Here is a 27,173-nt window from a genome sequence, read left to right on the forward strand (position 1 = left end):
ATATCGCACGCTTGCAATTGACAAGTATATTGTTGTTGTCGGATGAAACGGACGTGAGGGAGAATGTTGAACGGAAAGTGTGCCGGATTTTTCTTTGACGGAATGAGGTATCTCTTCGAAAAATCGTCATTGTGAATTCAAAAATTATGAATAATCTTTTGAATAATCTCCGACTTCAGAATGCATGTGTAATTACAGCACACATAAAAAAATGATTACCATTGGTAGATCTCTCGTTTTCCGATTTTCAGATAATGTGAAGATCAACGTTTGAAGTGAATTTTTCGGCGGTTTTTCATTGAGCTCAGTGAAATAACACACGAAATAATTGGTGGTCGGTCTGAGTCGTAATACAGCGCTCTCGGGTCGTATAACACGCAAGGATCTTGCGTGTGTTCTCGTTCTCTAAACACTATCACAGATGATTGGGCAAATATTCTCCAAGTGATCTTTGGAAATATTCTAGTAGGCTAACCGGTAAAGCTGCGTCTTGGGTTCACTTGCGTCGATGCGAAATATTACGCGGTGATGAGGAATGAATTATACAACGATTTCTCCGCACACTCTGTACAGGCGAGTTACTGAAGCATCTCCCTAACATTCTCAAGCACGCTGTTAACCGATCGATCAAATATTTCGATAAGAGCAAAACGTTCAAATCGTTACGATAAAATAGAAAAATGTGCCGCGCGGGTCCCCTTAATGCGCGATTTTTTTTTTTTTTATCTCGTTTGTATATTGAAGCCGTTTATGAGCAAGGATTCAAAATTGTAGCAACAGGCTCTTTTCTAGTCGCGCTTAAGCTGCTGCCCGTTCAAGCAAGCTGGTTCCCAATACTGCAATATAGTATATGTATATATACTTCTTATTAGAAACATCTCTAAAAATACTACTTTTATTTTATATAAAAAGATTCTGAGAGAAGGACCCCTTGAAGTTGTTTTGTAGCATGTAGTACACAATATATAGCTGGAATTATATATATGTACAATCCACGCGTCTCCTCTTTATCGTCTAATTTGTAGTGCACAATTCGCTTAGAAGTATATCCGTACGATCAGTTTCGCGCAAACATACGAACAAATTAAGCTCCATCTCGACAGCTTTCGTCAATTTACGTCGCGTCCCTCTCTCTCTCTCTCTCTTCTCTCGTGTATCGCCTTACAGGAGAAATCACACATACTACAATAGATGCTCGTCGTTCGTTCCCAATGTATCGTCCCGCAGTAACAATGGCCGTTAGTACGACATAATTAAGAGAGGACACGAGAAGGCGTAAGATATTCTTAGTTAAGCGTTAGTCTATGATAGATATCGCAATCGGTCTGGAAGTCGTCTCAAGTAGGAAAATTTTTGGCATAGTAGACAATTGGAGGGAATCGAAGGCATTTCATCCGCAAATTTAGCGACATTACATTTATGCGAGTGTTTTAAGTGCAGTAAGAACATTGGAGTAAAGTGCGCGCAAAGTTTTTCGAGCTTTGTTTTAATGTCACGTCTGAATAAACACGAGTACTTGAATATCAGTGAAATGCATAGAGTTGTCCTTTTAGTGATGAAATAAAGGAGAGAGAAAGCGGGTATACGTTTGCGACTGGGTGTGGTAATTGAATTCATCGTTAATCTGCTTTGCCCGGGATTTGCTGTTTCGTAATCGTGTCAACAACGCACGACGTATCATTTCAGCAATATTCCCAAATTTAATTGCATTCGCGGAGATATATTATTTCGCACTTATCGCGATTACAGTACACGATGCAGTCTGTACATTCGTTTCTTCTTTCTTTCTTCCTGCGTTATTTAAACGCGGCATTTGATCTCCGCCAACAGACAGACTTGCGCGCCATTTGACGAAAAGGAAAAGCGAAAGAAAACTGCTCACAGTAGTTTGAAGCTGTCCGCGACCGAGCAATGAAAAGAAGGAAAGAAAGAACTTGTACAACTTTCCGCTTTGTTTAATCGTCGTCTTAAATCTACGACCATGTTGCTAGTTAATTAAACTTACGTCACCTAATTCATCTAACAGTATCGAGAATCACGACCTAGGAATGATTAGGCGACGATTTAGGCCCACTTTGTTAAAATTCGGAAAATCGACACAGGGAAGGGAATGAAGGGGGCGAAGAGGACACACTGAAACTTGCATCGTCGATGTACGACGCTTGCTCTCGCTTACAGTGTAGGAATCTATCGTAACGATTGACTAGCGAATACGAATGTCCCTTTTCGCGAAGCAACTTGCGCGCAAACTTCCATGAAGTAGATTGGAAGCTCGATCGCGTCGACGAGTCACTGAGCACTATGACTTCTTCAATTGTCCGTACTCGGAACTTTTGGGTGAGTAGAGACCCAGCTTCAGCGTCAATTCTTTGGGCTTCCTAGAATGATTTTTAACAGGGAAAGGACTAAAGTGTGTCTTTGGACTCGGACTGCTGTCGGCGTTCTCGTCGCTCTTGTCCGCATTTTCTATGTTGCCGAGACTCAATGTCGACTTCTTGTAGCAGTTCGATCCCTTGCTTATCAGATCCGTGTATTTGCTGACGTCGATGCTATCCGGCGATTCCGAGCGCAAGACCGCCGGTCTCTTCGTCTCTTCCGCCAGATCCGGAGAGAGTTTCGGGGTGTAATGATTCGGGCTGCTGGGGAAGTACTGATCTCTGTATTGACGATTGGGCGACAGCACGTTGTAGTCGCGGTGTCTTGTCGGCAGATAGGAACCGATATCCGGCTCCGGTTCCACTATGAGGTTCGGTAGCACGCTCAAAGGTTTGTCGTAGTCCGTGCTTCGAGCGTGAGAATATTCCTTTGGGGACAAGGTGTCGTACTTGTGACGCAGCAGATCCGACCTGTCCGACTTGTACTCGCTGGAATAGTCACCGACGTCTAGACGTTTCTCCTCCTTACCGCCGTATTTCGTCGGCGTGACCGCTTTGTTGTTGTCCTTACCGTAGTACGAGGTCGTCGTGTTCAAGGAAACCGTCGCTCTGCCGTCCTGGACAGTCGCGTACTCGCCACTGTTCTGCCTTGGCTGCTTCTCATCATCGTATCTCACACGAAACTCCAATGACTCCTTCGACAATATCGGTACTTTCGGATGCAGGTCGTACGAATCAAGCGAAATCTTCGGCTTGGGATCCGTGTACTCGAATGTAGTGTCTGCCGGCTTTTCGTACGTCGTATAGGAATTCTCCCGTGGCGATATTCTGTTCGAAAAGTCGAAGCTCTTGTAGGATTCGTAAGTGCTTTTCAAAGGCGACGTGTCGAATGGGCTTGTCTTGGGCGCGTATCTCGTCGTGACTGGCGTTTCCGGGAAAGGTGCGGCGTCATACATAATCGGGGACAGTCGTTTTTTTAAAGGAGTTTTCGGCAGGATATGAACGGACGAGATCTTGTCCAGCTTCTCCAATTCCCTGTAGATATCTATGTCGCTTTTGGGGGACATGTCGTGTTCGTACACTTTCGACGCCGCGTACGGAAATCTCTCGGGTTGAATCGCGACTGCATCGTGTGCAGACTCGACATCGCTTCTCGTTTCAATTGAGTCGTTGGAGGACTTGTAGGAGAACACGTTCGTGGAGATGCTGGTGAGATCGAGGCCCTCAATCTCGCTTATGTTTTGGCTGGATGAGCCTTTTTCCAGGTTGATCATACTCGGCGGCGATTCTTCCTCGTAGTTGGCCAGCAGTTTGGAGAACTCCTCGTTTATCTTGTGATCTATGAACGCGTCCCGAGTGTCCAGATAGATCTCATCAACATCGAGATGATCGATCTGCTCCATGTCGTCGATAAGAGAGAGCTTCGACAGCTCGTCGTTGATCTTAGCGTCGAACTCCGACACGCTGGTTGCGCTCATGCTATCAAAGTCTTTGAAATTGATTCTGGCCAACTCTTCATTGATCTCGTGCTCGTTCAGTCCCATCTTCTCGAGGATCGGACTGAATATCTTGGAGATCTCCTCGTTTATCGGACTGATGGTAATCTCCTTCGATATTTCCTCGAGATCCGGTAGGCGTTTCTTCGCTTGGCAAGCCAGGATCTTGTGCAGTATGGCTGAATTTTCCTGGATGATCTTCAACGCCCTGTCGCTACTTCTGCGCCCGTTGTCGCCTTTCTTTCTCGGTTTCACCTTCGTCCACACGCCCACCTTCGACTCCCTGCCGTCGTCTGCGTCACCGTTGTTCTTATTGCAGGCTATACTCTTTAGTATACTGTCGCTGTTTTCGTCGATGTTAATCCTCGGATGCACCACGTAAGACTTTATGCCTTCGCTCGTGATATTAATATCTGGGATCTCCAGCCGCCGTTTCGAGAAACCGCTCGCTGAATTGCTAAAGGTATCTTGCCGCCTCGCCTCCAGATTCTTCATATCTTCCCAGATGTCACTCGTCTTCTTCGACAGCATATTCGTATCGGGCGAACCGTCGCTAAAAGCTTTCGCTTCCAAGTGCTTCATGTCCTCCAGGATGTCGCTAGATCGTTTCTTCGCCACGGTCGTGCTGAACTCGTCACTCGAGGTCGACGACTTTACATCGGTGAATCTACTTTCTAAACTGCTGGAACTTCTCTCGGTCAACCTCGATCGATCCCGACGCCTGTAACTGTAATTAAGATAGTGCTTGTCGAGCTTCTCGTGCGGTAATTGAGGCACCACGTCCTTCTCAGACAGCGGATCGTCTGCATTGTCGTCTGCGAGATCTTCGCACTTACGATAAGACTCGCTGCCGCCGCCGATCAATTCGTAAGAGCTCGGCTCGGCTCTGCTCTTCTCCCTCGCCGTGTAACTCAGCTCAGCGTGTGCACTCGGCTCTGCACTCAGAGCGAATTGCGGTCTAACAAACAGATCGCTCCTCTCGCAGACCGCATCGCTGAACGTGCTTTCCTTAGCCTCAATCGGTCTCGCGGTAGGATCCAGTTTCGCTTGATAGCCCGACAACTTGGCCGAGTCCCTTGAGCTGATCGACCTCTGATCTGGCGACGTGTCGACGCTGTCCACGCTGCACCGTCGTTTGCCCATGCCGTACGGCGACGGCGTCTTCTGGTTGGGATTCGCGATGGGGTAGAACGGCGAGGTCGCGGTGCTCAAGTCATTCGGCGAGTCTGACACGTTGTCTTGGCCGCGTTTACCGTAGTTGGTAGTATACCTTATGGAGTTGGCACTCACGGGTGACTGCAGGTCCGAACTAAACGACTTCTCGGAAGACTTAATTTTACCCGGGCTGTACGAGTCGCTAGAGCTGCTGATCACCAGCTTCGGACTGGTGTCCGACTTGTTTTTCAAGGAGTCCGTGCTAATCGGAGTCGACGAGCTCGATTTCTCGTAAGACGTCTTCATTACGATCGGCCGCGGACTGTCATGCGCGATGTCCGAACCCGCAGAATGAAGTATCAGGGTCTTGGAGTCCGAGCTGATCGATGAACACGCCGAAGACTTGTCCATTGCGAAGTCGCGTGAGCTCGATCTTACCGGCGTTCTCGGACTCACCGTCAAACTAGAGGGTTTCGAGTCGGGACCCATGGTCTCTCCGGAACTGAAAGACTTTGTGCTTTCCGGAGACTTTGGGCTCTTCTTCAAGTCACAATATGACTTAGCCTGTATCGCCGTTTCCTTGTCGCCGATAAAGGTGTGTCTCTTTGAGATTACTTCAGGACTCGTTAGGTCTTCCGGTTTTAACGCGACATTGTGCACGTCGTGTGACATTTTCGTCAATTTGCTATCGATCGTTATCGGGGAGATCGGCAAGTGTCCTAGAACGTATCTTTTGGTGTAAAACGGCCGTTCCGCAGCGACGTCCAAAGCTCTGCTACTCGCAACATCTTCGCTCTTCGTGATGTCGCTCGAGTCGAGAACGCTGCTTGAAGATAAGTAAATCTTGCTGGAAAATCTCGAGGAGGACTCTAAGGGCTTGTTGTCTACGTCCAAGGGCGTGATGAATTTATCATAATTTCTATCTAAAGAGATGCTCGGTTGTTCCAACACATTAGAATTATCCAGTAATATGCTCGTGGTGCTTTCCATGATATTCGTCTTAAGGCCCATGTTATCTTCGCTGTTAGCCCGAACGACTTCTTCTTTTTCCTCCAGATTCTTCAGTCGATCCGTTCTGTGCGTCAGACTGTCGCCCGTCTTTTCCTCGACGAGATTAGAATTAAGGCTTAGGTAGTCGTAACTAGCGACAGTCTTCGACGATGATCTCGCCGCGTCCTCAACGGGCGTGTAATCGAGAGAATCCCGCGGCTTCGTTTCCTTCGACTGTGATCTCTGGACCGAGAAATCGCCCACTGACAGCTCGTCGTTGTCACGCGCGCTCAATGTCTGAGGAACCGTCGTATTATTGTCATCCTCTGCCGAGAGCCTTCGTATTTGATCCGTGATCTTAGCGATCGAGATCTCACTCAGAGACGGAGACTCATCGCTGCGTTCGAGAACCGGCTCCGTTCGCGGTTCCTCGATCGTTGTCGTCGTCGTTGTCGTCGTCGCTATCGTTGTCGTCGTCGGTTCGCCCTTCGTGTACGAGCGTACAGGTGTGCTGCCCGAGGTCGACGAACTCTCGACGCGAGGATGCTTCTCGTCCTCCATGACGTAAGAGTCGGATGCTGACGTAAGCTCCTCGCTATCGACGTCACTCAGGCGATCCGGCTCGTCGCACAGCTCCGTCGACGTGCTGTCACTGTCGCTGTCGACGACACTTCGATTAGGCGACGTCACTGAGGACGTCTCCGGAGGTGACTGCAAAAACGCGCTACCGAAGGCTTCGGCGTCTGTAACAGTAAAGTAGGACATATTAACCAAGCTATTGGCTGGAACGGCTCTCTAATTAATTACCAATCAGTCTCAAAGGCGAAAGTAGCTATTAATCATCGATAGTGAAGATCGTTAGCTGATTAAAGGGATAATGTTCCGAGCTAAGTGCCCGTTGTAAGCTGTAAACGTTAGTCTTGAGAGACGCGACAGAAAGCAATCTCGCGATAGGGAGACGACTCCGCGAGGAAAGGTGTGAAACCGGATGTTGACCCTGTCTGCCACACCTGCGTCAATACTCGCGTTTGTAGGTATCGAGCGTAGAACAGGTGGTACGTTACATTTATCGCGGTGGCTCAAAGGCTCGACGTTTGATAAGCGCTATAGCACAGCACGAAGGTGTTACCATCGGTGGGTGGAGTTCTACGTTACTCTCTGTCGCGATGCACTTGCCATGGATAGGTCAGTGCAGTAACTGTGATGCTACAGGATCGATAGAAATAATTAATGTTGATCCTTGTGTAACTTATTGTTGTTGTGCATTTTTACTTGCGTTTTCATAAATTTTGGTAGTTCTTTGGTAAAAAAAAACCAATTGGTACGCGAAATATTTTGTTAAAGAGACACGTCTCTTTCATCGATTTTATAATATTTTTAATATTAATTGCCCGCACACACACACACAACACACACACACACACATATAATTTTCATAGAAAAAGTTAATTGTTCAATTTCTGCAGGCACATATTTATAATATTTTTTAAGCATTTGATATCACATATAAATATCTTTTGCGCAGGAAATAAACGCTTCGTTGAAAAATTATTTTTAAACATCTCTACAATATTCCGCAATATATCTTTAGAAAAATTTTTTTTATAAAAATTTTATCGAATAATTCATTGCACTTACCGCCAGCATCGCCAGCTCTTTGTTTCGGTCTTTTCGTGTCTTTCCAGTGAAGCGTGACACCCTGTCTCTCCCTGCGGCTTTGACTTCTCGGGCTGTGAAGGGCCGCCGGTCGTAACTTCGACGTGGCAGTGGCAGACTGCAAACTCAATGGCCGACTCTTTCCACTTACGAGGGCATTTTTGCCCACTAACAGATGATTCATAGCCGTGGAAGTAGGCGGAGGTACCAAGGTCTGTCTCGCACATGCGGCTGTGTTAGAACACAACGAGTCGGTTAGAACAAGAGTGATGTGCATTTTGTTATCCGATTAAATCGATTGAAACATAATCCTAGTAGTTTCAACCTTCTTATGTTTATAACAAAATTGTTGCACTTTTGCGATATTACATTTTCTTTTTACTCTGGAGGCAGAAATTATCGTCAAAATCAATCAATTTACAACAGCCTGTCGTGCAACTACGCTATATCCTCTCTTCTTCTTTACTTCTTTACTGCTAATAGACACTCCTGATTTGCATAACTTGTGTGAATCAGCTGCGCGTTTCCTCATTATAATTCATATATTTCAAGATATCGATTTCAAAAGTCACATAAGTGTGCAAAATTCCGAGTTCGGATGGAAATCTGGCTTCCGTTTGAAATATATCAAGACGTATGTCAATTAAACTTTGCCGATCGTATAAGTTTTCTTCGCCCGTCAAAGGCCTCCGTGAAGCCGCTACTTTGGCGCGCAGAAGAGCGTGGAGTTGCAGCTCACGGTTTTTACGTGATAGGTCATAACATCCTCAAAGGTCACGGCATGGTTATTTCGTATTCTTACGCGGATCGAAATATGACAGCGGTATATAGCCGTAAAGGCGTACGTGAGCCTGATGCGTTTCATTCATGAATATGGAATGACCGAGTGTTGTCGGCCAGCGAAATAGTAACCATGCCGAACGTATTGCCACCCGTAAAGCTACCTCGTGAAACATCTACGTCAGAATTACGCACACGTTGGGTCGATCGTAAAAGTACAAGCTGGAAACGCGCAACCCAATTCCGCCCTACGCCACCATCACATGGTAACCTCTCGATAATTTGTAGCAGCGTTAACAATAGAGTAATTGCTGCCAAATCTTTGTCTAATCATAATGCATATGCATATTGCATTATAATGTCATGCCCGACATGATTAATTTATTATTTTGTGGCGTTTTGTTCTTCCCACACATCGGATCGAATAAACTTTTACAAAATATATGACCACCTGCTATGAATTAAAAAGAATGTATTGAAATATAAATTTCCAAATTATGAAAATAACCGGATTTTGTTTATAAATCTCAGCGAATTTTCTAATAATGTATTTCTTTAGTTCTCTTTTTTGTGGAAGAGAGACTAATTTCCTTTAATTCACAGCAGTCAATTAAACCAGATCTCGCGAAGCTTTTTCTATTTGCCATTACCGGAAAGTATTATGTGCGCTTGTCGCTGCCGCTCTCGCAGTTTAGCATATTGCTGCTTCAGCGTGCTAATATCTAGGGCAAGTCGTTCCCGATCGCTGCTGGGTGCTATTGCTTGTAACGCTCCTATTGTCGATGGTAGACGATCTGAAAATACAAAATCGATGAAACACGTAACCAGCGCGCTCTTGATTTCGATATCGTCGCGAGACATCCTCGAATTTCTCGGACAACATTCACCTTTCTTTATACGCTGGGCCATGCTAAACATGGCAGCCGCCACAGCAAGTCTCTCGTCTTCTTCCGTCTCGCTGTCGTCGTCGTCACTCAGTTTCCGCGCCCATGGGGTGATATTGTATCGATGTTTTTCTCTCAAACTCGTTACACCGTGCAAGGGTCCCATGCTGACGATGTTCTATTGAAGTAAAGTGCAAATAAATAAATCATGCCGCTTACGAAACAGAACGATAATTGATAGTCAGAAGGATGCTAATTCCTCGTCGGAGAACAGATCAATTTGATACAAGAATAATATATATATATATATATATATATATATATATATATATATATATATATATATATTTTTTTTTTGTTCCTGAAGTATAGCTTAAAACGTAATCAATCTCCCGACGAGACACTCGACTATATCGTTATTACCGAGCTTTGTAGCCAGATATCCAACCTTTATGAGATTGTTCGTGTCAGTGAATTCGAGCATCTCTCGCGTAAGCACTCCCATTATGCTGTAGAACTCGTCCGCTGATGTCACGGTCATTATGCGACTACAAGAACGATTAATTGTTACTTCATCTACTGGTCGCTCGCACGTACGCATACACATACACACACACACTAACACATGCACACGTATACTCGTCGGAAAGATTATCGGCTTGAATGCGTAAACTTTATTAATGAGTTCGATCTGAATTTTGGACTCACTCGGAGAGGCCTTCCCAGATAGCGAGTGCCGTTCTAAGGAGTACTTCATCACCTTCGAGAAATATCAGATCCCAAACACGAAGCACCGCTTCCTGCGGTAAGCAATGGCAGAAGAGCGTGAGGAACCATTGCATAGTGAACACATTCGTGAGCGGCGGCTCATAGCTGCTACCTGAAAAGCCACGGCGAATCACTTATCGTCCATAACGATCGGGTGAAGTGCGATAATGACGGTGCGGTCGAGTGAAATTAAATCATTCAATGATTGACGGCGCCGCAGTCAAATTGCGTGCTTCATGATTCAACAGATTTGCTAGGTACGCGGGTTCCGCACGTGAATGAATCGACGCGTCAGTTTCAATTATTTGTCATCGGACCCTTCTTCGGAGGGTCATCGTGGGAATATTTACACAAGAGGACTTTGTTATTACTGCCAAAACCACGCTCGGATACGCGTTCGACGAGGCGCGTTTCAATCTCTCCGGTAATACCAGGGGTTCATCTCTCCCTGTATTTCTTACTCTCATCCGCTTTTTCGAGTATTTGTTCTATCGAACCGACGCTCTTCTCTCACCAGTCGCTTTGTCCTTCGCGTCACTCTGGAGCGCCTCGAGATGCTTGGACAACTTGGGCAACCGCGAACGCAGAAGGTCTCGAAACACCGCCATGTCCACGGACAAGCCGCGCAGATTATCGGCGAAGTAGCCCTCAGGCAGGACGCCTTCTATCAGATATATCATCACCTTCACGGCCGATGACTCCGCGCGGTCCATCACCTGCAGCACCAGGGCGGCCAAGACATTCAGACCTTGACAATAGCCGACGGACTTGTTCCACCGGGCGAAGCCGAGCAGCACCCGACGGAGCACAGCCTGATTGTCCCGGCCGGCAGCCCCGCAGAACAGGCTGCAGCCTGTCCTGTGCAGGTCCTGCGAATTGTAATATCCTTTATCGACGACGACTCTGATCGGAGATTGCCTTGTCGAATGATCGGTTATGATTGTATGTCTGTCACATAATTTCGACAAGTCCCGCTCTTTTCACAATGTATCTTGCGATCTGTTGAATTTCCATCATATCGAATAGATAATCAGTCCGCCGGGGATCGCCGATCTTCGATAAAAGCGAACAAAACGAACGGAAATCGAAGAGCGACGGGTGTCAACCTAAGCGGAAAACTTTCACGCGAGCATGTAACCCTACGTGGGCGAGCATTAATTACAAAAGCAATCGGCGAAGGTTAATTACTCGTCATTACGGTGATGGACGATCACCGGGCTTACTTGAGCGTAATTAATAATAATTAGAACTAAGAGCCGAGGTTGCTCTATAAACGCGCAAGAAGCTGATATAAGCGGACGCGATCAAATGGGTATCGGATTGCGGGTATTTTTAGAAGGCCGACTCATATACCAATTTGCACGGCGGCATTGATCCAAATTGCACCATTCTCCGCGACTAATTTTTAGCTCTCCGCGTTTTATCTGCTTTAATCATTCGTAACGCTTCACGATACAGCGCTGAGTTACTTTCGTCGTGGCTCGGTATTTTTCGTCCCTATTTCTCTCTTTCTCTCTATATATATCTATCTCTCTATCTCAACGGAGATGACAAGATGCATCGAAGTAAATGCGCCGTTGTTTCTCCGTAAATACTCTTCGCGGAGAGCTTAGCATCCGAAGACGTTCTTGTGAAATTAACCGGGTCGCCCTTCATTTCGGAGATAGCACGACAAACTGCGAGCGCATGTCGCCAGGATGATGTCATCAAAGTGTAAAAGGAAAACACGCACATATACACACACAGTTTCTGTGGAAACAAGAAGTTCGGATTCTCGCGGAAAAGTCGGGAAAATCGAAGTGGAAGAATATCGAGAATAAAAAGAGAATAAAATAAAAGACACGACACATGAAAGCGGTCAGTACGACTGACGTTGACATTTGTCAACGTTCATGTTTGTTACAGTGCACAGGTGAAAGGAGAAACACTGTCCTAACTCTTCATATAAATCACTTGCATCGAGGCGTCCGTGTCGACGTTAATGCTACCGGCTGAATGTATTTGGACAATACTGTAGGCACGTACTTTCACGATTTGTATGCCGAGCTCTTCGTCGTCGGGATTACTCCACTCGTTGAAACAGACCTTCTCGGCCTGCTTCCAATCTACGCCCCGTTGTTCCAGATGACGTTCCGCTAGCGTCAGCCACAACTGTAGAAAAACATCAGAGTTTACTTATGGCCATTCGCAAGGCAAACGTACGGGAACTACTTCTGTTTAGATTTTTGCGAGCGACTCGTAATTATTTATTGAAGGTCAATAATACTGACCTGCAAAATTAGGAGTCCGATAAGTGGCATGGGAATTTTCTGTCATTCCTGATAGATTTTGGTGTGTTGAATTCTCCTTTAGATTTTGAGATGTTAGATTCCCAAAAAACAGGTCATTTTAACAACTTTTCAGTTGCCATAACTTTGGAAGTACACATAATTGAGAGCTTCACTTGAATTCAAAATAAAGTTTTTATTTGATAGTTTTATTGAAAAAAATAAAACTGTATACCGCGTATTACTTTCTGGAATTATATATAATATTATATATATAGTATATTATATATATATATATATATATATATATATATATATATATATATATATAGTATATAATAGTACTAACAACAAAGTTTTACATTTTATTTCAACACTCTCCCTCCCTTAATTTCAAAGAATAATTTGAGAGGACTTTAGTTTTATTTTCTCCCATAAAAGTGTTAACTAAAAGTTTCATTTTGAGCCCTAGTGAAGCTTTCAGCTATGTATACTCTTCCAAAATTATATCAACTGAAAGATTGTTAAAATTTTCGGGATTCTAACTTCAGTTTTCTTAAGATCTGGAAGTGATATATATTTTAATTTGATTTCACCACACTAAAATTTATATTAGGAACCGTAGAAAATTCCCATGCCACACATCAGATCCTTAATTTTGCAGGCTCAGTGTATTCGACGTGACACGCACTCTTTTTCGGAATTCCGGCGGTATTCCTCCTTGCAACCTGGCGACCATCTTCATCGCGTCTAGCCATTGTATGAAACCACTTTCCCCTGGCTGCGGAGTCAGACTGAACCTCATTTTCGTGTCTTCGACTGAAATTCAGAAATCCATGACAAAAACTTGACGCCACATTAAAACGAATAGTGGCGAGGATCGTTATATCTATCTTGAGCAGCACATGATGATTTCGAGAGCTATGTCTTTTTTTCGCAGCGAGTCGATGTGGAATACGTACTACGGGGGAAACTTTGCGTTGTGAAATGGTGGGAGCACGGAAAATCGCTTGTTTGCCTTAAGTCTAAACGGAAGCACTCGAGAAAGTCAAATTGAAGTAAGCGCGCGAACGTCGTGGCGTTCAACTCGAATACTCAACTGTCAAAGTTGCAGCAGCCACTGCGACCTGTTCAATTGAGCACGAACGACTGACGGAGTCGCAAAGTAAAGCAAGCTCTCTCGAACGCCTTTAACATTTATTAAACGAAGGGGTCGTTGCATGATCGTTTCCATGACAACCCCGAACGAAGCGAATTGCCGCCGGGATAGCGCTCGAGTAGAAGTAACTAAAGAAAAAAAAAATGTCGAGAGGGTACACACAGTATGCCGGATAAACACAGTTTTCCGCGCGTTCTCGTCGGCGCCGTGAGTGTTGCACGTGTCGGTGTGGTATGGTGAGACGCGTCCAACCTCGAAAATATCCAATTTCTACGCGAGTGAATCGGCACAACGACGCCAATATCGCTTATTGTCATCTTGTAGCATCTACGAGTGAGCGAGCTCGGTTCGATTTACGCTAGATTTCTATTAATGGCTGAATAAACCGCGGCGGCTAAACGCGCCGGCCCGTGAAATCGATATAACTCGCGCGTGCAACAATTTGTACTTTGCACTACCGAGACGAAGGCGCGCGCGTCTGTTACTTGCGAATTATCGCCGGCTACGTTACGTGTTCCGTCTTTTGTTTAGGCACGTGCGTATACCCTCGGAAATTGCGGAACGCAGCGGCGAGACCGCTGCGGGTTATTTGCCACGCGCTGCTGCAGAAAAATAAACAGAAGCTCCTGCGCGTTCCGTTAGACTTTTCTTTCCCGCAAAATTGACTCAAGTATACGATGCATGAAAATTTATGTGGTCGAGGTAGCTTATTACAAATTACACGTAAGGATATAGTCATAAATTGTATCGCCACGAAGTAACACGGGGACAATACAAAGCTCGTTGAGTCAGCCGCAAATTAAATGCGCCACATTTTATGAATATTCCAGCGTAGACAAACACAGAATGTCGTAACTGTAGACGTGCGAGTGGCATTCCGTTCTCCCGCGGAAATTGCAGTGAACGCGTGCAGTCTCTCTGCGATTCGCTTCAATAACGTCGTACGCACGTAGAAGCATCTGCTCCAATTTCGTTTGCGCGTATTTGCGCGCTAAATCGTGGCGTTGCGGAAATCAAAGCGAGCGATAATTAATTCAGAATATAAAAGCGCGCTCTCCCTTCTCAGCGTTTCGATACGTTAAACAAACACCATTCCTGGTTGCGCAATTTGTTGTGTATTATTATATCTTTACCTTGCGTCGCGTGTATATTTTTGTCGAAAAAAGCAATCTACAGGCAATTTTCTACGCGGCAACGAAATAAGCACGTTCAGTTATATGGCGTGTGCGTGCTTTGTATCTAGACGAGGGGGAAGAGGAGACTAGGGGGCGAAAATAACCGCGTGTCCCGCGATTGACAACAAAAGCGCGTCGAGCCGCACGTTTCTCTCGAAGTGTATCGGGTTAACATTATAACGCTGAGACATGCAGTAGAGTTTGTGCTGTGTCACTTAGGGGAACCTAATTTGCGAACATTTAGCGCGCGCACGTAGGTCGTGCGCGTGCAGCTGCTGCATTACGGGACTCGCGATTGTGCACGTGTCACGCGCAGAGGGGACATTAGCATGCGAGATAGAGATAGATTTACAGGAGGAATCGTCACCTTCCAGCTCCTCGTATCTCGAGGCAGAGCCGCCAGCGTGCGCGCCACCGGACGCGAGGTTTTTCAGGGAGTTGAAAAATCCGTTCATCCTCCAATTAGAAGCGCCACTCTCTCTTCTTCATCGTCGTTTTCACTTTCACCTCTGCCGCCTCTTGTCGTAACGCGCACATACTGCCCTCAACCGTTCTCGTGATTCATGATCGGCCGTTCCTCGGTTTGCCCGCGCGATATCCTTCTCGCTCTCGACTGTATCTCGCGATGCTCCCTTCGGACGCGCGTCACCCTTCCTACGACTCTGAAAAGTCGATGACTTAATCGCGCGGTCGCGAGCGAAACCGTCGCGATCGCGTCTTGACGCTCGCAAATCTCATTCACAAGTTTCGCAAGCGGGATTCAATATTTACACGTATGATAACACACAATAACGTCGCGTCGAATATTGCCGGACTAATTAATCGGTCGTAGAGTGTCGCGATTTGGTACACGTATGATTCATCGATAATGCATGGAGACTTTATCAAACTGTAGGTCTGTAACATATTAATTAATTGTGACACTTTGCGCTCGAGCTGCATATCAAATAAAATTCGCGTCGACTGGAGATCCAACAAAATTGCGGAAACATTCTTGTTGGCTCTCTCCCTCTCTCTCTCTCTCTCTCTCTCTCTTTCTCTTTCGCCGTATCTATACAGCTGTACCACCTGTTACAAGCAGCACAATGTAGATGCCCACGCACCACGTCATACGTGTAATATACGTGCGTCCATATAGATCACGGAAGGTTCTCTCACGTAATCTCACACTGAGAAAAAATGTTTGACATTTGTAACTGTGATCGCATGGAGAAATAGTTACTATAAATTTTGGTGAAGAAAATCATTTTTTAATTAAATTCTACTACAATGTTTGTGATAATAATCTTGTATACATGTTACTACTACCATTTTCGTGTTGGAACGGCCATAAAACTTGGTAGGGACCAAAAATACCAATAATTTTAGTCAGATCGACCATCTCTTTCTCTCAGTGCATTATTTGGGGCATCTGATATATATACACTCGTTGTTTACATACTGTAAACTGACGGTACTGTGCGATTTAATACACGAAAGGTAATTATGCAGTGGAAGTCTTTGGAATATTCGATTGCGCGTATAGAATGCGGGAAAGCAATCGCGAGTTGGTTTATCACCCTAACGAAGTGCAGATAACGGCGATAAGTTGGCCGAGAGCCGATACCGATATCGATTTTTACCGCGACGGCGGTCGCGGCGGAACCGATAAAATACTCGGTCACTTAATCCGATCACGACCGGTCGATTACGATATGCAATTAAGAAAATGTATGCGGCGCTCGAACTGTTCAGCTTCACCGCTGAAATTCCTATCCGGTCGTTTGTCTCGCCGCGGGCAATCGTTTCCTTTCAATCAAACGTTGCGCAAAATTATCAGATGCACTTTAAGTGTACCCGCGTCGAGGTAATGGAATTAATTTACCGGGGGAATTTCTGCGAGAAAATTCGATTTTCACGGCGACAAGAACGACTCGCTTCGCGCGTGCAGTGAAAGCAATCAGTCACGCTTGTCGTGACCGAGATTTTACACGCCACGACTTCCGTCCCTCGATATTGCCTAAAAGCGGACGTAGGACTGATAAAAGTTCCACGATCACAGAGGCGGACCGACGATCGAACCTTCCGCGATCTACGCGAGTATCTGTTGAATTCAAATGCATCGATATTCATTGATGGTAAAAGTACAATCGGTATGTCATCGTGCGCGATGTTAAACTAGTTCGTTTGCAAATACGACGAAACTAAATCCGGAGCGACGCGGGGCATGAACTTGGAGGAGTTCCCGATTGAATCTGCGTAATTTCGCTCCCGAAATCCGAAGGAGCGCGCATTGATTGACCGCAACTTTCGGTCACTCGCATTGTCCCGGCGAAATGTCAGACACTCGTGCTAATCAATCTGTATTGCAGAAACGCTCGAATCAGAAACAGAGAGAGAGCCGCCTTGACGCGCCCGTAAAGATATGTGGGGTGAATGTGGGGCAAAAACGAAGTATCGAGCTACGTGCACGGTTTAATTGGAATGGATCAGAAAGACACACGTGAGACACGAGGTGAAACTCACAGCACCACGTTTTCCTGATTTCCCCGAACGCGATTGAATTTTGATCGATAAGCGCATTATACGAGAAAGTCCGTCGGATCTCTGGCTGCGCTTCCTACCCTTTTACACCACTCTTTCTTCTTGCCTCTTGTCTATTCGCGAAGGCCGATCGAATGCCGACGCAGTTTGTTCTAGAAACTCAGGTAGCAACCTGTCCTCACGTGAGAAAAGAAACCGACCTAATATGCGGCGCACGGATCCGCACGCGTCTGGAACGCGGCTGGGATTTAAACGCCTATCAAGACGTTGTTGTTTTCACGTCAACCGCGGTGCACTTCAGCCGGACGGTGAAGCTCCGAGAGCGAATTTTACCCGCAACCAAAAAGGGTTGTCTCAAGCGAACGCGCTACCATCGATGAAACTACGTCGATGAGGGAGCGAAATTAGCGTGTCACACCGGATCGTACCATCTTTACCGAAGGACAGAATCGACGGCGCTCTATCGCCAGCGATCGCGTCGTCGTCGTAGTCGATTCCGCAGCGCGATATCACCACCTATATGCACCACCTCGCACGCACTATAAGGAGGAAGCACGGTTCTCCGGTATACACCACGAGCAAACGAGCCCACCGACGACGTACATCTCGCGGCACTTTATATGGGACACCGGAAACGCGGACGTTCCTTCTCAGGCCGCTCACTCGAGATGTACCACACTCCTCGATCACACCGCACTCGACCGTCCCGAGAAGCTCACGACGTGTCCGAGGACAGCTGTCCCGAAACACCTGGAGGAGCTCCTTCGTGCACGGTGAGAGTGCGTCGAGTCAGCTGAACGACGACGACGACGACAACGACGATGACGACGACGGTGACGAACGGAGCGATGTGCGCGCGCGCGCGCGCACACACACACACAATCCCTTAACGTGACGACGGCGAGGGGTTTGCCACGAGGGATGGCTGCCTCGTGGAACCCTGCACTACTGTCGTTGTTTCGCGAACCGTCTGCCCAGCTCAACGCGGCCGTTCTAGCGATTCTACACGGTGCCACTCCCGTGACAACGCATGCGCCTCTCGTATCTCCAGCTTCCCACCTTGCTGCGTTTCACCCCCGTGCTCGACGCCCGAACAAAAAGAGTGGGGAAAAAAATACGTTCGAAACTCGGTTTCGGCATTCTCTCCAATTATCGAGAAAACTCGACCTTTTTTTCCCCCACATACGCGCATAGTTATGAAGCGTTTTGAACATCACATTCGAGCTCTGCTCGAAACATTTTTTTTCATATACTATCGCGGGGGTTGCTTTGCGCCAGTTATCGAGCCAGCCCTCGTTCGTGCGTTTACATGAGAAAAAATCGCGCGCCCGTGTTCATGGATTAATGGCGGGACGTTAAACGTCAGAAATACGAAGTTTGATTGACGATCGACTCGACGTGAAATTAGGTGCGCGCACACGGCAGGGTGTATTTTTTATAAAATTTCATCAAATATTTCTTCATATGTCAGCTATACATATTGGGAAAGCTTCGTCAATCTCTCCGACAGTTCAGTGGTTCAGCTGAACTCCTCGAGAACCCAGTCGTCATTTTGAGTAAAAAAGATTGATCCCCGATGTCGTAACAGATTCGATCCTCGTAATAGGTTCGATCCTCATTGTTGTAGTAAATACGTCGACATACGATACGGCGAGCTATGGGCAATTAAATTTTTACTACGTCGAATAGCTCATCTGCAAGGAGATTAATGGTTGCAGGCCAAAGTGGGGCGGCGTAACGCGAGCTTATCTAATGTGTAATCTTGCACGGGAATGGATTATTAGATCAAGCGAACGTGAGGATTAAATCTTGAAGGTCCTACGATGTTATAGGAACTCCGCTCTATACCTCACCTCGCTCGTACGCAAAATTATGCGCCTTCGCGACGGATGACAATCGAGGTCATGAGGAGTATCGGAGATATTTCCGAACCGCCATTGCAAAATCAATAAAAAATGACAAGATTAAACCACGAAAAAAAAGAAACACAGAAACTGATTCTCTTATTTTTTTATTTATGGACTTAGGAAGAATAGGTCGCTTTATCGGTGAAACATTAAAGAGAGAGAGAGAGGGGGGATCGACGTCCTCATTGATTTTATCACTTCTGCGGTTCGCTCAAAATAGTTAACACCGTTAGCAGAAGAAATCGAAGCTGACGAATGTATATCCGCCGAATCGCGTGTTTGTCTCGCTCAATTTGCCGTCCGGAATTTACATCTGTTTAACAGTTATTTGGATAATGAAAAGACGTCGGAAGAATTGAGAGAGTGTTGAACGCGCTCGCGTGAATATTTCAGGACGCACGTCAATACTTTATTGCGTTATGTATTTCATGCTCCGGCAGAGGGGCGTTATTACGAACGTTCTCTTTACGTTCACATGCAAAATAAATGGTGATTCGCATTTGTTACCGGTAGCACGTGATATTCCAGCTTTACGATCGAAAAATCTCGAGACACGTGAAGTCCCTCCCTCGCGAATCTCAGGCCGACAGTGTGACGTCGCGCACGAAAGGATATGCGCGTCCTGATTCGACCCAATTCGATCAGGTTCGATCCACACGGAATACCGAGCTGTCGTTTATTAGCAACCGCTAGTCAGTAATCAGCCAGCGCGTACTTCAATGGACGCTGATCAGAGATAGAAGGCACAATTTTACTCTTGAAACTGTAATCTCTCGATAAAGTGAAGCAATAAGATGATGTCTGCGGGAAGTCACCTCGTATTTCGCGGCGGTGCACCTTGGATGATGGAGAGAACCTTGGATGGTGAGGGACAGTTCCGAATTAAATCCGCATAAATCCTTTTCACACGAGACAATCAAGACGCTCCAAAGATATTGAGCAAAAGTTGAAAAAGATGGTCCATCGCGTTTCATTCTACATTTCTGGTTTGATCCTTTTAGAATGATTACTTCTCATCTCGCACACAGCAAGAATATAGGACTTTAACTCTGCGAGCGACACAAATTGAGCTTAAACGCAAACTGAAAAAATGAATCTCATATTTCCTTCCTTATATTTTTCATCACAATATCGTCTCGAGTTTATTCTTTAGGTCTTTTTAAATTTCGAGCTTGTGGCGCGAGCTTTATGACACACTCGTTCGTATCAAACCGCGTGAAACTTTGTGCCCGGATACCCACGACCAATTACCCGCGATTGCGCGCAAGCGTCGCATTATGGAAAACACGATTCCGACGATTCGTAATAATCGCTTCGATCGTCAGCGCGAGTTTCCGCGTCGCGTAGCTCATTACACGTGCATTCTGCGCGAGAACGGTCATTGCGCTTTTAGAGTCGCTGGGTTAATGGCACGGAAAGTTCACAGGTAATTCGCGCGCTGGACCGAACTGTCGAATCTATCTTACCCAGTATAAGAATGGTAGGTCGTTCAAAAATACGTAAATCAATATACTGCAGGCCACACAACAGCGGCACAATCTCAAGATACCGTATTGGAGTCTCAAGGTACCGCCGTCCCTTAAAAATAATGCATCATTTATACTTAACCAAATATAGTGTCAACTATAATGTGAGCTCAAAAATAAATAGAGTTTTCCTCTTTCTGTTAGGTTTCTTTCTCTTAGGTATTCAGGAAAATTTTCAATTATCAGCGAGAGGAATACCGCCTTTAGTATGATTAGCGATTCATTTATAGTAACAATCGTAACGATTAACATGAATGTATGCGCGTCTGTAAAATTGCGCCGTGGAATCTCTCCGACAAACTCGGCGTATTTTCGTATGGAATAATTTTTCTCTCGGGATTACACGTCATTGTGTACATTGGCCTCGTGCAAAGGTATACATCACCGAACGCAGCGTGTACGTCGTCGTCGTGTTTGTACGAGGCGACGGACGTGGCGGCTGACAAAGTTCCCCCGCGAGAGAGGAACGACGGAATTGCGCTTTCGCGGTTGAAGAAGTGCGCGTCCTCTCGTTCTCGCGCTCTCCGCTCTCTGCAATCCCACGGGGAGGGTTCATCGCACCGGTTAAACGCTGATAATTCAGCGCTCTTGAGGAAGCCGACGAAGAGGGAAGTTCCATCCAGCCGGCGGACGCAACAGCATCGAAACTTTATCAATGATGCCACGTAGGAACTCCGGTCGCGCGCCCCCGAGAGCGGAGCATGCGTGCTCGCTCCGACGGACGCGGCAAAGTCTAATTATTGATCACCGCATCGCCGCGTATGAAAGCCCGTTTCTTCGCGGCCACGACGAAACTTGACGACATCGCGATTTCTTCGCGACGCCCGACAGACAGACAGTCTCGAGGATTATCTCGAGGTTTTCTGTCGCTTTTCTAGCTCGCGCTCGTACAACACGGTTACTCGCGCACCTGAGAACACCGTGAACGTGATGCGATAACACATGAGCGTGGAACGAGCTGAAGAATTCCTCGCGTTATGAGAAGAATGAGATGACGAGATGACCGTTGGATAACCACGTGTAACAGAGATGTCTGGGATAAGCCTAGCTGGACTTATCCTGGACATCTTCTACAATTTTCTATCGACGCAAGACACAACTGATGTTTTAATTATATTCTTTTAAGCCCGCGTTGAATTTCGCGCGTTGAGGTTCAGCCGAGAAATTATTCTGAAGTGTACTGTTCGGAACTTCTCGTGGCTATCCCGAGAAGGGAAGTTGGCGGAAGCAAAAAATATTTAAATTGCATTAATCTCTTATTAATCTTGAGGTTCTGTCTTTTTAGCAAGTCTCGTAAAAGAAACTCGTATTTGCAAGTTAAAAGAGAAATTTACGATAATTACGTTATCTTCTGCATCGTGACAATAAAATTATAATGCGCTTCTTAATGCCACGTGCAAGCGTTCATCACACTCAAACGAGCAACAAGTCCGACAATATAACGTAATTCATGCTCATGACTCTCGCTTGTTATATTATCTATTTTATAACATGTTAATTTCCGTTGCGCCATTGAATATTCATTGAGTATCCCGGCACATGTTCTGGAGTGTTCTGTAAAAATTACAGCTTTATGAGCGCTCAAGAAACACACAAAAACGCTCCAGCAATGTTTTTACATCTTTTAGGAGTTCTCATAGAATATTTCCAGCGCGTACGGCAAGCTGCTTTTCCCAGAACTACCATTTACGTTACTCCGTGAATTTTTGATGCGTTCTCAGTATCCTGGAGAGCCATCGAGCACCCCTCGTCAGCCTTGGGAAATATTACCGTTGTCCGAAGAGATGGCTTTCTAGACAAGTTTCTTGCCAGCACGATCAAAATTTTGCGCCGTCGCCAGACGTAGAGCATTATTTTCTCGTCACATCGTGAGCCTTATTAAAGTTGCAGGCGTAACGAATTTCGTTGCGAAGTCAGAGACTCAGTAAGATTAAGCCATTTATTTCATTCGTTGCGAATCTCCCTGCTTATAAATATTGCATGCAGTCGGCGTACACTTCGTAGAAAAATTTGCGACGAACGTCAAAAGTAAATTTCTCACGTGGTCATTCGATGTTGGTTGCGCGATGTTGGTAGCAGATTAGATCGCAAAATTACGAGGGACAGTGTCGGGCGTTAATCAATTCAAATTTCCTATGATTGAAATAATCGACAGATCAATCATCAAAATACATCAACCGTCATACGTGTAATTACAAATAATCCAGTCGATCCGCATATCGAAGTTTAATCAACAATTTATTTCTTTAATCTTCTGTTAAGTTATTCATGACTCATATGCAATAACTGATTAATTTTGACTATTGATTTGCCGTTTATTTTAGACAAGTGACATTTTTATCGATTAACTCACAATACTGATTTGGGAAGAAGTGACGAATTGGCAACGAATTTTCCAAACAAAATATGCGCGAAACTTTGTAGTTTATGTGCTGAAAACACTTTTCCCGTATGTCTAAACGTATTCTGTCGTTACTGTGCAACGATATATCGCGTGCGCCACGCGTCGCAATTGTACACGTGGACAGGCGTCATGACAAGGGCATGTGCAACGTGTATGAACGTGTACTGCGCGAGATAGCGAGAAGAATGGCATTTGTTTCACGACTGTAAGCCAAATTTTCGCTGAGAAAAGAACTTTCGAAGATACTAGAGACGGCGTGCAGGTCTCCGCCTCCGAACGGTCTGCGTTATAGTTGCAATAGGTCGCACCTGACCTCGAACCTGCCGGTTCTTCAGCAGCGTGCAACATTGATGTCGGGCCTGAGGCCCCATCAAAGGATTCGCCGCTCGCCAATAACTCGGCGTAGAAAAGTCGTAGCAACACAGGGTAAATTGCTTTCAAAAGCTGACTCTGTCCCGCTTCCGACGAAGGGCTGAACGTTCTTCCAAGTTACCGGTTAATTTTGCGAATTAATTGCGAATTCATTACGTGAACTAACGTTTGCATTTTCTTTCGCGGGTACTGATGGTTTGCAATATACATTAGTCGATCTATAATGAGCACTCGGGCGAATTTGGCAAGTTGAAGACTCGTATTAATGAGAATGCACTGAAATGATTTTTATATCGCGTTGCATGTAATGACTTGTGTGATGCTGCAAAATTCAAGCGCTCATCATGCAACGAGCTTCGTGCATTAACGCCGGCTCTATCGAAAAGCACCGAGAAGCATCGAGCGTAAATATTCAAAGTGGAGTGTTTACTCACATCGCTTGGCGCTGTGCGCTTGCAGATAGGCCGTGATGATATCGCACTGTTTATCACGTTTGGCAGCGAGATAATCCTTTCGACGCAGCTGGCGAATAAGCAGTCCGCCTGTGTGAACGATGTGCTCGCGCAGTGTCACGAGCAGGATCTGCAACTCGTCCTCACCTGCGTGAAAAATTAACCTTAGTGCATAGTGTGGTCGCATGTTTCGTTAAATAAAAGATTACTCTTGGTCGCGCGTTCCTCAATAAGTAAAATTTAATATCCAGAGACCGACGTCAGAGATTTAAAGTACGCAACACACAGCTAGGAGAGAATTTCATAACACTTCTATATTACGCTCGCCTTTGTCTCGCACAAAGGATATAGACGCAAAGCCGCAGTTTTCCTCGTCATTGTCTCATCTCGTTAGCTCGCGGTTAATTCGAAAAGCGCGAAAAAGCACAAAAGCGCGCATATTGCGAATACGTCGTGAGCGGCCTTTACAATCGCTGCAACCGGCTGCGAGCGAATAATTGCATTATTCATGAAGTCAAAGGCTGCGCGATATCGAGAAAGATCTTGGGAGGATATTTGCAAGACCGTCGATAATCCGGGGAATAATAATAACGTTATTACGAAAAGAGCGGAAGGGAAAATGTGCGCAAACCAACTTATCAGTCTCCCTAAGTGCTCCGCACTCACCGACGTTAAGTACCTTCTTGGTTATTATTGCAACGCTTCTTCTCGTAGAACGTAATTTTATCTCTTCAATTTACCAAATCAAGGGAAAGATAAGGCTTAAGATAAGAGCCGTGCGCGAATCAGATTGAGTGGGAGGACAATGACGTTTGACAGTGTTAGATGCACATATTGAATATTTTATCGAACTTTCAGCATAAATAGTGAATCCACGAGTTCCAAATCGACGCTGAATCCTATTTATTATTCTATTAACCTCTCTTTTACCTCAACTTAATTGTGGATATTATCTTTCATTATCATGTCTCTCTCTTAATTTAATATATATCTTCAGAGCCTCTGATATGTACTTTAGTTGTCGTAAATTAATGGATTGATTGCATCGTTTATATTACCGCTCAGTTTACGCGGCGCGCGTTTATCTCGCGTAAAGGAACAAAACGACCGTGCGTTTTATTTTTCGCTCATTCTCGAGATCGCGAACGAGACATTTATTCGCAGGCGCTCAGGTGCCGCCGGCCATAACGCAGATCGTTTCTTATTGCCCGGGAGTTTCAATCACCAAGATGGATGTGAGCTTCCACGCGTTCAGCCCGTTTTTCCGCGACGCCGCGCGCCGCCTATTTATCCGAGGGCGTATTGAATTATCTTACTTTTCAATAGCAGACGAGCTTTCTGCAGATATTGATGTTGCGGGCGTGGTTTCAAGGACGAAGTCGTTGAATCACTCTCCGAGCGTCCCTTGTCGCCCATCGGAATGCCGTAAATGTCCAGCAGTAGCTGATCCACCAGCGAGGTAATCACGATTTCTTTCTGCGGTAGCGAGTAGCGCAAGAGTGGCGGCGGATACACCTGAAACACGATCGCCTGATACATTCGTGTTTTTATGCCGGAAACGCGAAGGGGAAATTGACACTGGGTAATACTAATGAAGACGTGGACTCCTGCCAACTAAGGTGAAAAGTTGTAAAGACGTCGCATTATCTTGCCGATTCCGTCTGACGTCGTTACCTCAACAATGACTACTCCAAGCGTACTTCCTCGTAGGATTACTGCACTGAACACCGTTGTAAGTATTACTCGAATCTCCCTTCTCTATTATACCCAGCATCTGGCTAATGTTTAAGGCTTAGGTTGCGAGGCACAGAGAGACAGCGAATGATTTTATTGTGACTACTTTTAACCATGGTGCACCCCAGACACGTGTTTGATTAATGAATCAATTCGGAATCCTTCGGAGGAAGTGTAACGATCCAAAAACTAATATGCATTGCAACTCTCGCGACTTCGCATGCTAATTCCCGAGTCGCGTTCCAATCGAAGCAAATAGAGATCGGAGCGCGAGGCCTCTCATATCAGCAGTTAGCGAACTCCAATGTCTGGGGATCAATTAATCTCGCGCTCGTTCGCGCAGCACGAACGTTTACCTTAGGCCTCCTGACAGTCGCGTCGTGCTTGCCGATATTCTCATAATTAAACGTGATCATGTTCGGCGCATCCCCGGTCGATTTGCAGCGCCTTTGAAAGCGCGAGCTCGCGGCCGCGCCAGCGCTTGCGCTCGGTCGTTTGCTGTTCAGCAGCATGAAGTCCGGGCCTTCCAGTGTCTGGTGAATCAGGTTGCGCCGCCGCTTCCTGTACATCACTGACGGGCTCTGCGTCTCGGGATTCACCTCGCATACGAGATCCCGCGTCTGCTGGGTGACGTAGACGTCGCCGAACACGCGCTCGTTCTCCACCGACACGCATTTCACGCGGTAACTGATTTCCGCGTATTTCTTCAACGGCATTACGTTGCAGCTCATCATCCTGGTCGTCCCCGCGATCCTCTCTCTTTCCCTCTCTTGATTCCCCGTGACACCACCGTGATCACCGTCAGAACGATCGAATCTCAAGTTTCCCGCATCGCGCCGCTTCCCGCACCGGCGGCAAACTTTGCCGCGCGCACAAGGAGAGTGCGATAGCAAAAGCGCAGCGTAAAGTGCACTCGATCAATCTCCGGTTACGGCTGCCTTTGTCGTCGTCGTCGTATTGCCCGCAACTTCGACTCGCATAACGGCGCGGCAGTTTGCAGCGGCACGTTCGGCCATTGATCGGCGATATGATCTCGTATTTATTTGCATTTGCAATAGCAGGTTATCTCGTTTGGATCGTGTGCAATTTTCTATTGCCCGAGAACCCCCGTGCTCCTCGACGCCCCGTTTACTAGGTTTCGCACGTTACACCGCGACTTTTCAGACCGATCCAATGACCCTCATGATTTGTAACTCGGGATGAACAAGAGCGTTATTACTGCTCGATCTTCTCGTCCTCGCGCGTGACAGTTATTGTGGAATACATTTGCGCCGCCCGATAATCCGTGTGAAGTTTGGAATGTTATACACTCGACATGTGTAATTTCCTGAACATAGCGATAGGAAGAGTAATTAGAGTGTTGCGTTATATTGTGCGCGCTATTACATATACAGCTGCAACTGAATACACCGTGGCAGCACTTAACCTTGGACTAAGTGCAGGATACGAGAGCGTTGATAAATGATAACCGCCTTCACAGCGCCACGAGTCACAATTATATAATGTTTATCGTTGTTTCTGCATGTACTTTCCGTTATCGTAAACTAATA

The 27,173-nt window shown here is 46.0% G+C and overlaps 1 protein-coding gene across 6 annotated transcripts; it reads right to left on the reverse strand.

The window, feature by feature from the left end:
- Positions 1 to 495: 495 nt before the first annotated feature.
- Positions 496 to 26,389, reverse strand: LOC116844721. 6 transcript variants are annotated; one of them, XM_032816638.1, is made up of 12 exons: positions 25,980 to 26,389; positions 25,206 to 25,404; positions 23,872 to 24,036; positions 13,063 to 13,190; positions 12,130 to 12,255; positions 10,619 to 10,973; positions 10,045 to 10,216; positions 9,785 to 9,884; positions 9,340 to 9,514; positions 9,103 to 9,246; positions 7,655 to 7,903; positions 496 to 6,759 (listed from the first exon to the last, which is right to left on the reverse strand). In XM_032816638.1, exons 1-12 carry the CDS (start codon positions 26,355 to 26,357, stop codon positions 2,300 to 2,302), a joined length of 6,651 nt encoding a protein of 2,216 aa, XP_032672529.1. In that variant the 5' UTR covers positions 26,358 to 26,389; the 3' UTR covers positions 496 to 2,299. The 6 variants fall into 6 exon arrangements, with proteins under 6 accessions (XP_032672529.1, XP_032672531.1, XP_032672530.1 ...); XM_032816640.1 differs by lacking the exons at positions 23,872 to 24,036; positions 25,206 to 25,404; positions 25,980 to 26,389 and adding exons at positions 15,058 to 15,367; positions 19,643 to 21,301; XM_032816639.1 differs by lacking the exons at positions 23,872 to 24,036; positions 25,206 to 25,404; positions 25,980 to 26,389 and adding exons at positions 15,058 to 15,367; positions 17,657 to 18,220.
- Between the last annotated feature and the right edge of the window lie 784 nt (positions 26,390 to 27,173).

Source organism: Odontomachus brunneus, unplaced genomic scaffold, assembly GCF_010583005.1.
Source record: "Odontomachus brunneus isolate Ranch 3 - 2012 unplaced genomic scaffold, Obru_v1 Obru_scaffold_045, whole genome shotgun sequence".
Lineage (NCBI taxonomy): Eukaryota > Metazoa > Arthropoda > Insecta > Hymenoptera > Formicidae > Odontomachus > Odontomachus brunneus.

Bases quoted from the DNA above. Each gene is read 5' to 3' on its own strand.
- LOC116844721 (XM_032816638.1), bottom strand. From the start codon at position 26,357: ATGATGAGCTGCAACGTAATGCCGTTGAAGAAATACGCGGAAATCAGT. The intron at 25,405-25,979 runs GTAAACGTTCGT...ATCGTGTTTCAG, and splicing joins CGACTGTCAGGAGGCCTAAG to GTGTATCCGCCGCCACTCTT. The intron at 7,904-9,102 runs GTAATGGCAAAT...GTTCTAACACAG, and splicing joins AGCGCACATAATACTTTCCG to CCGCATGTGCGAGACAGACC.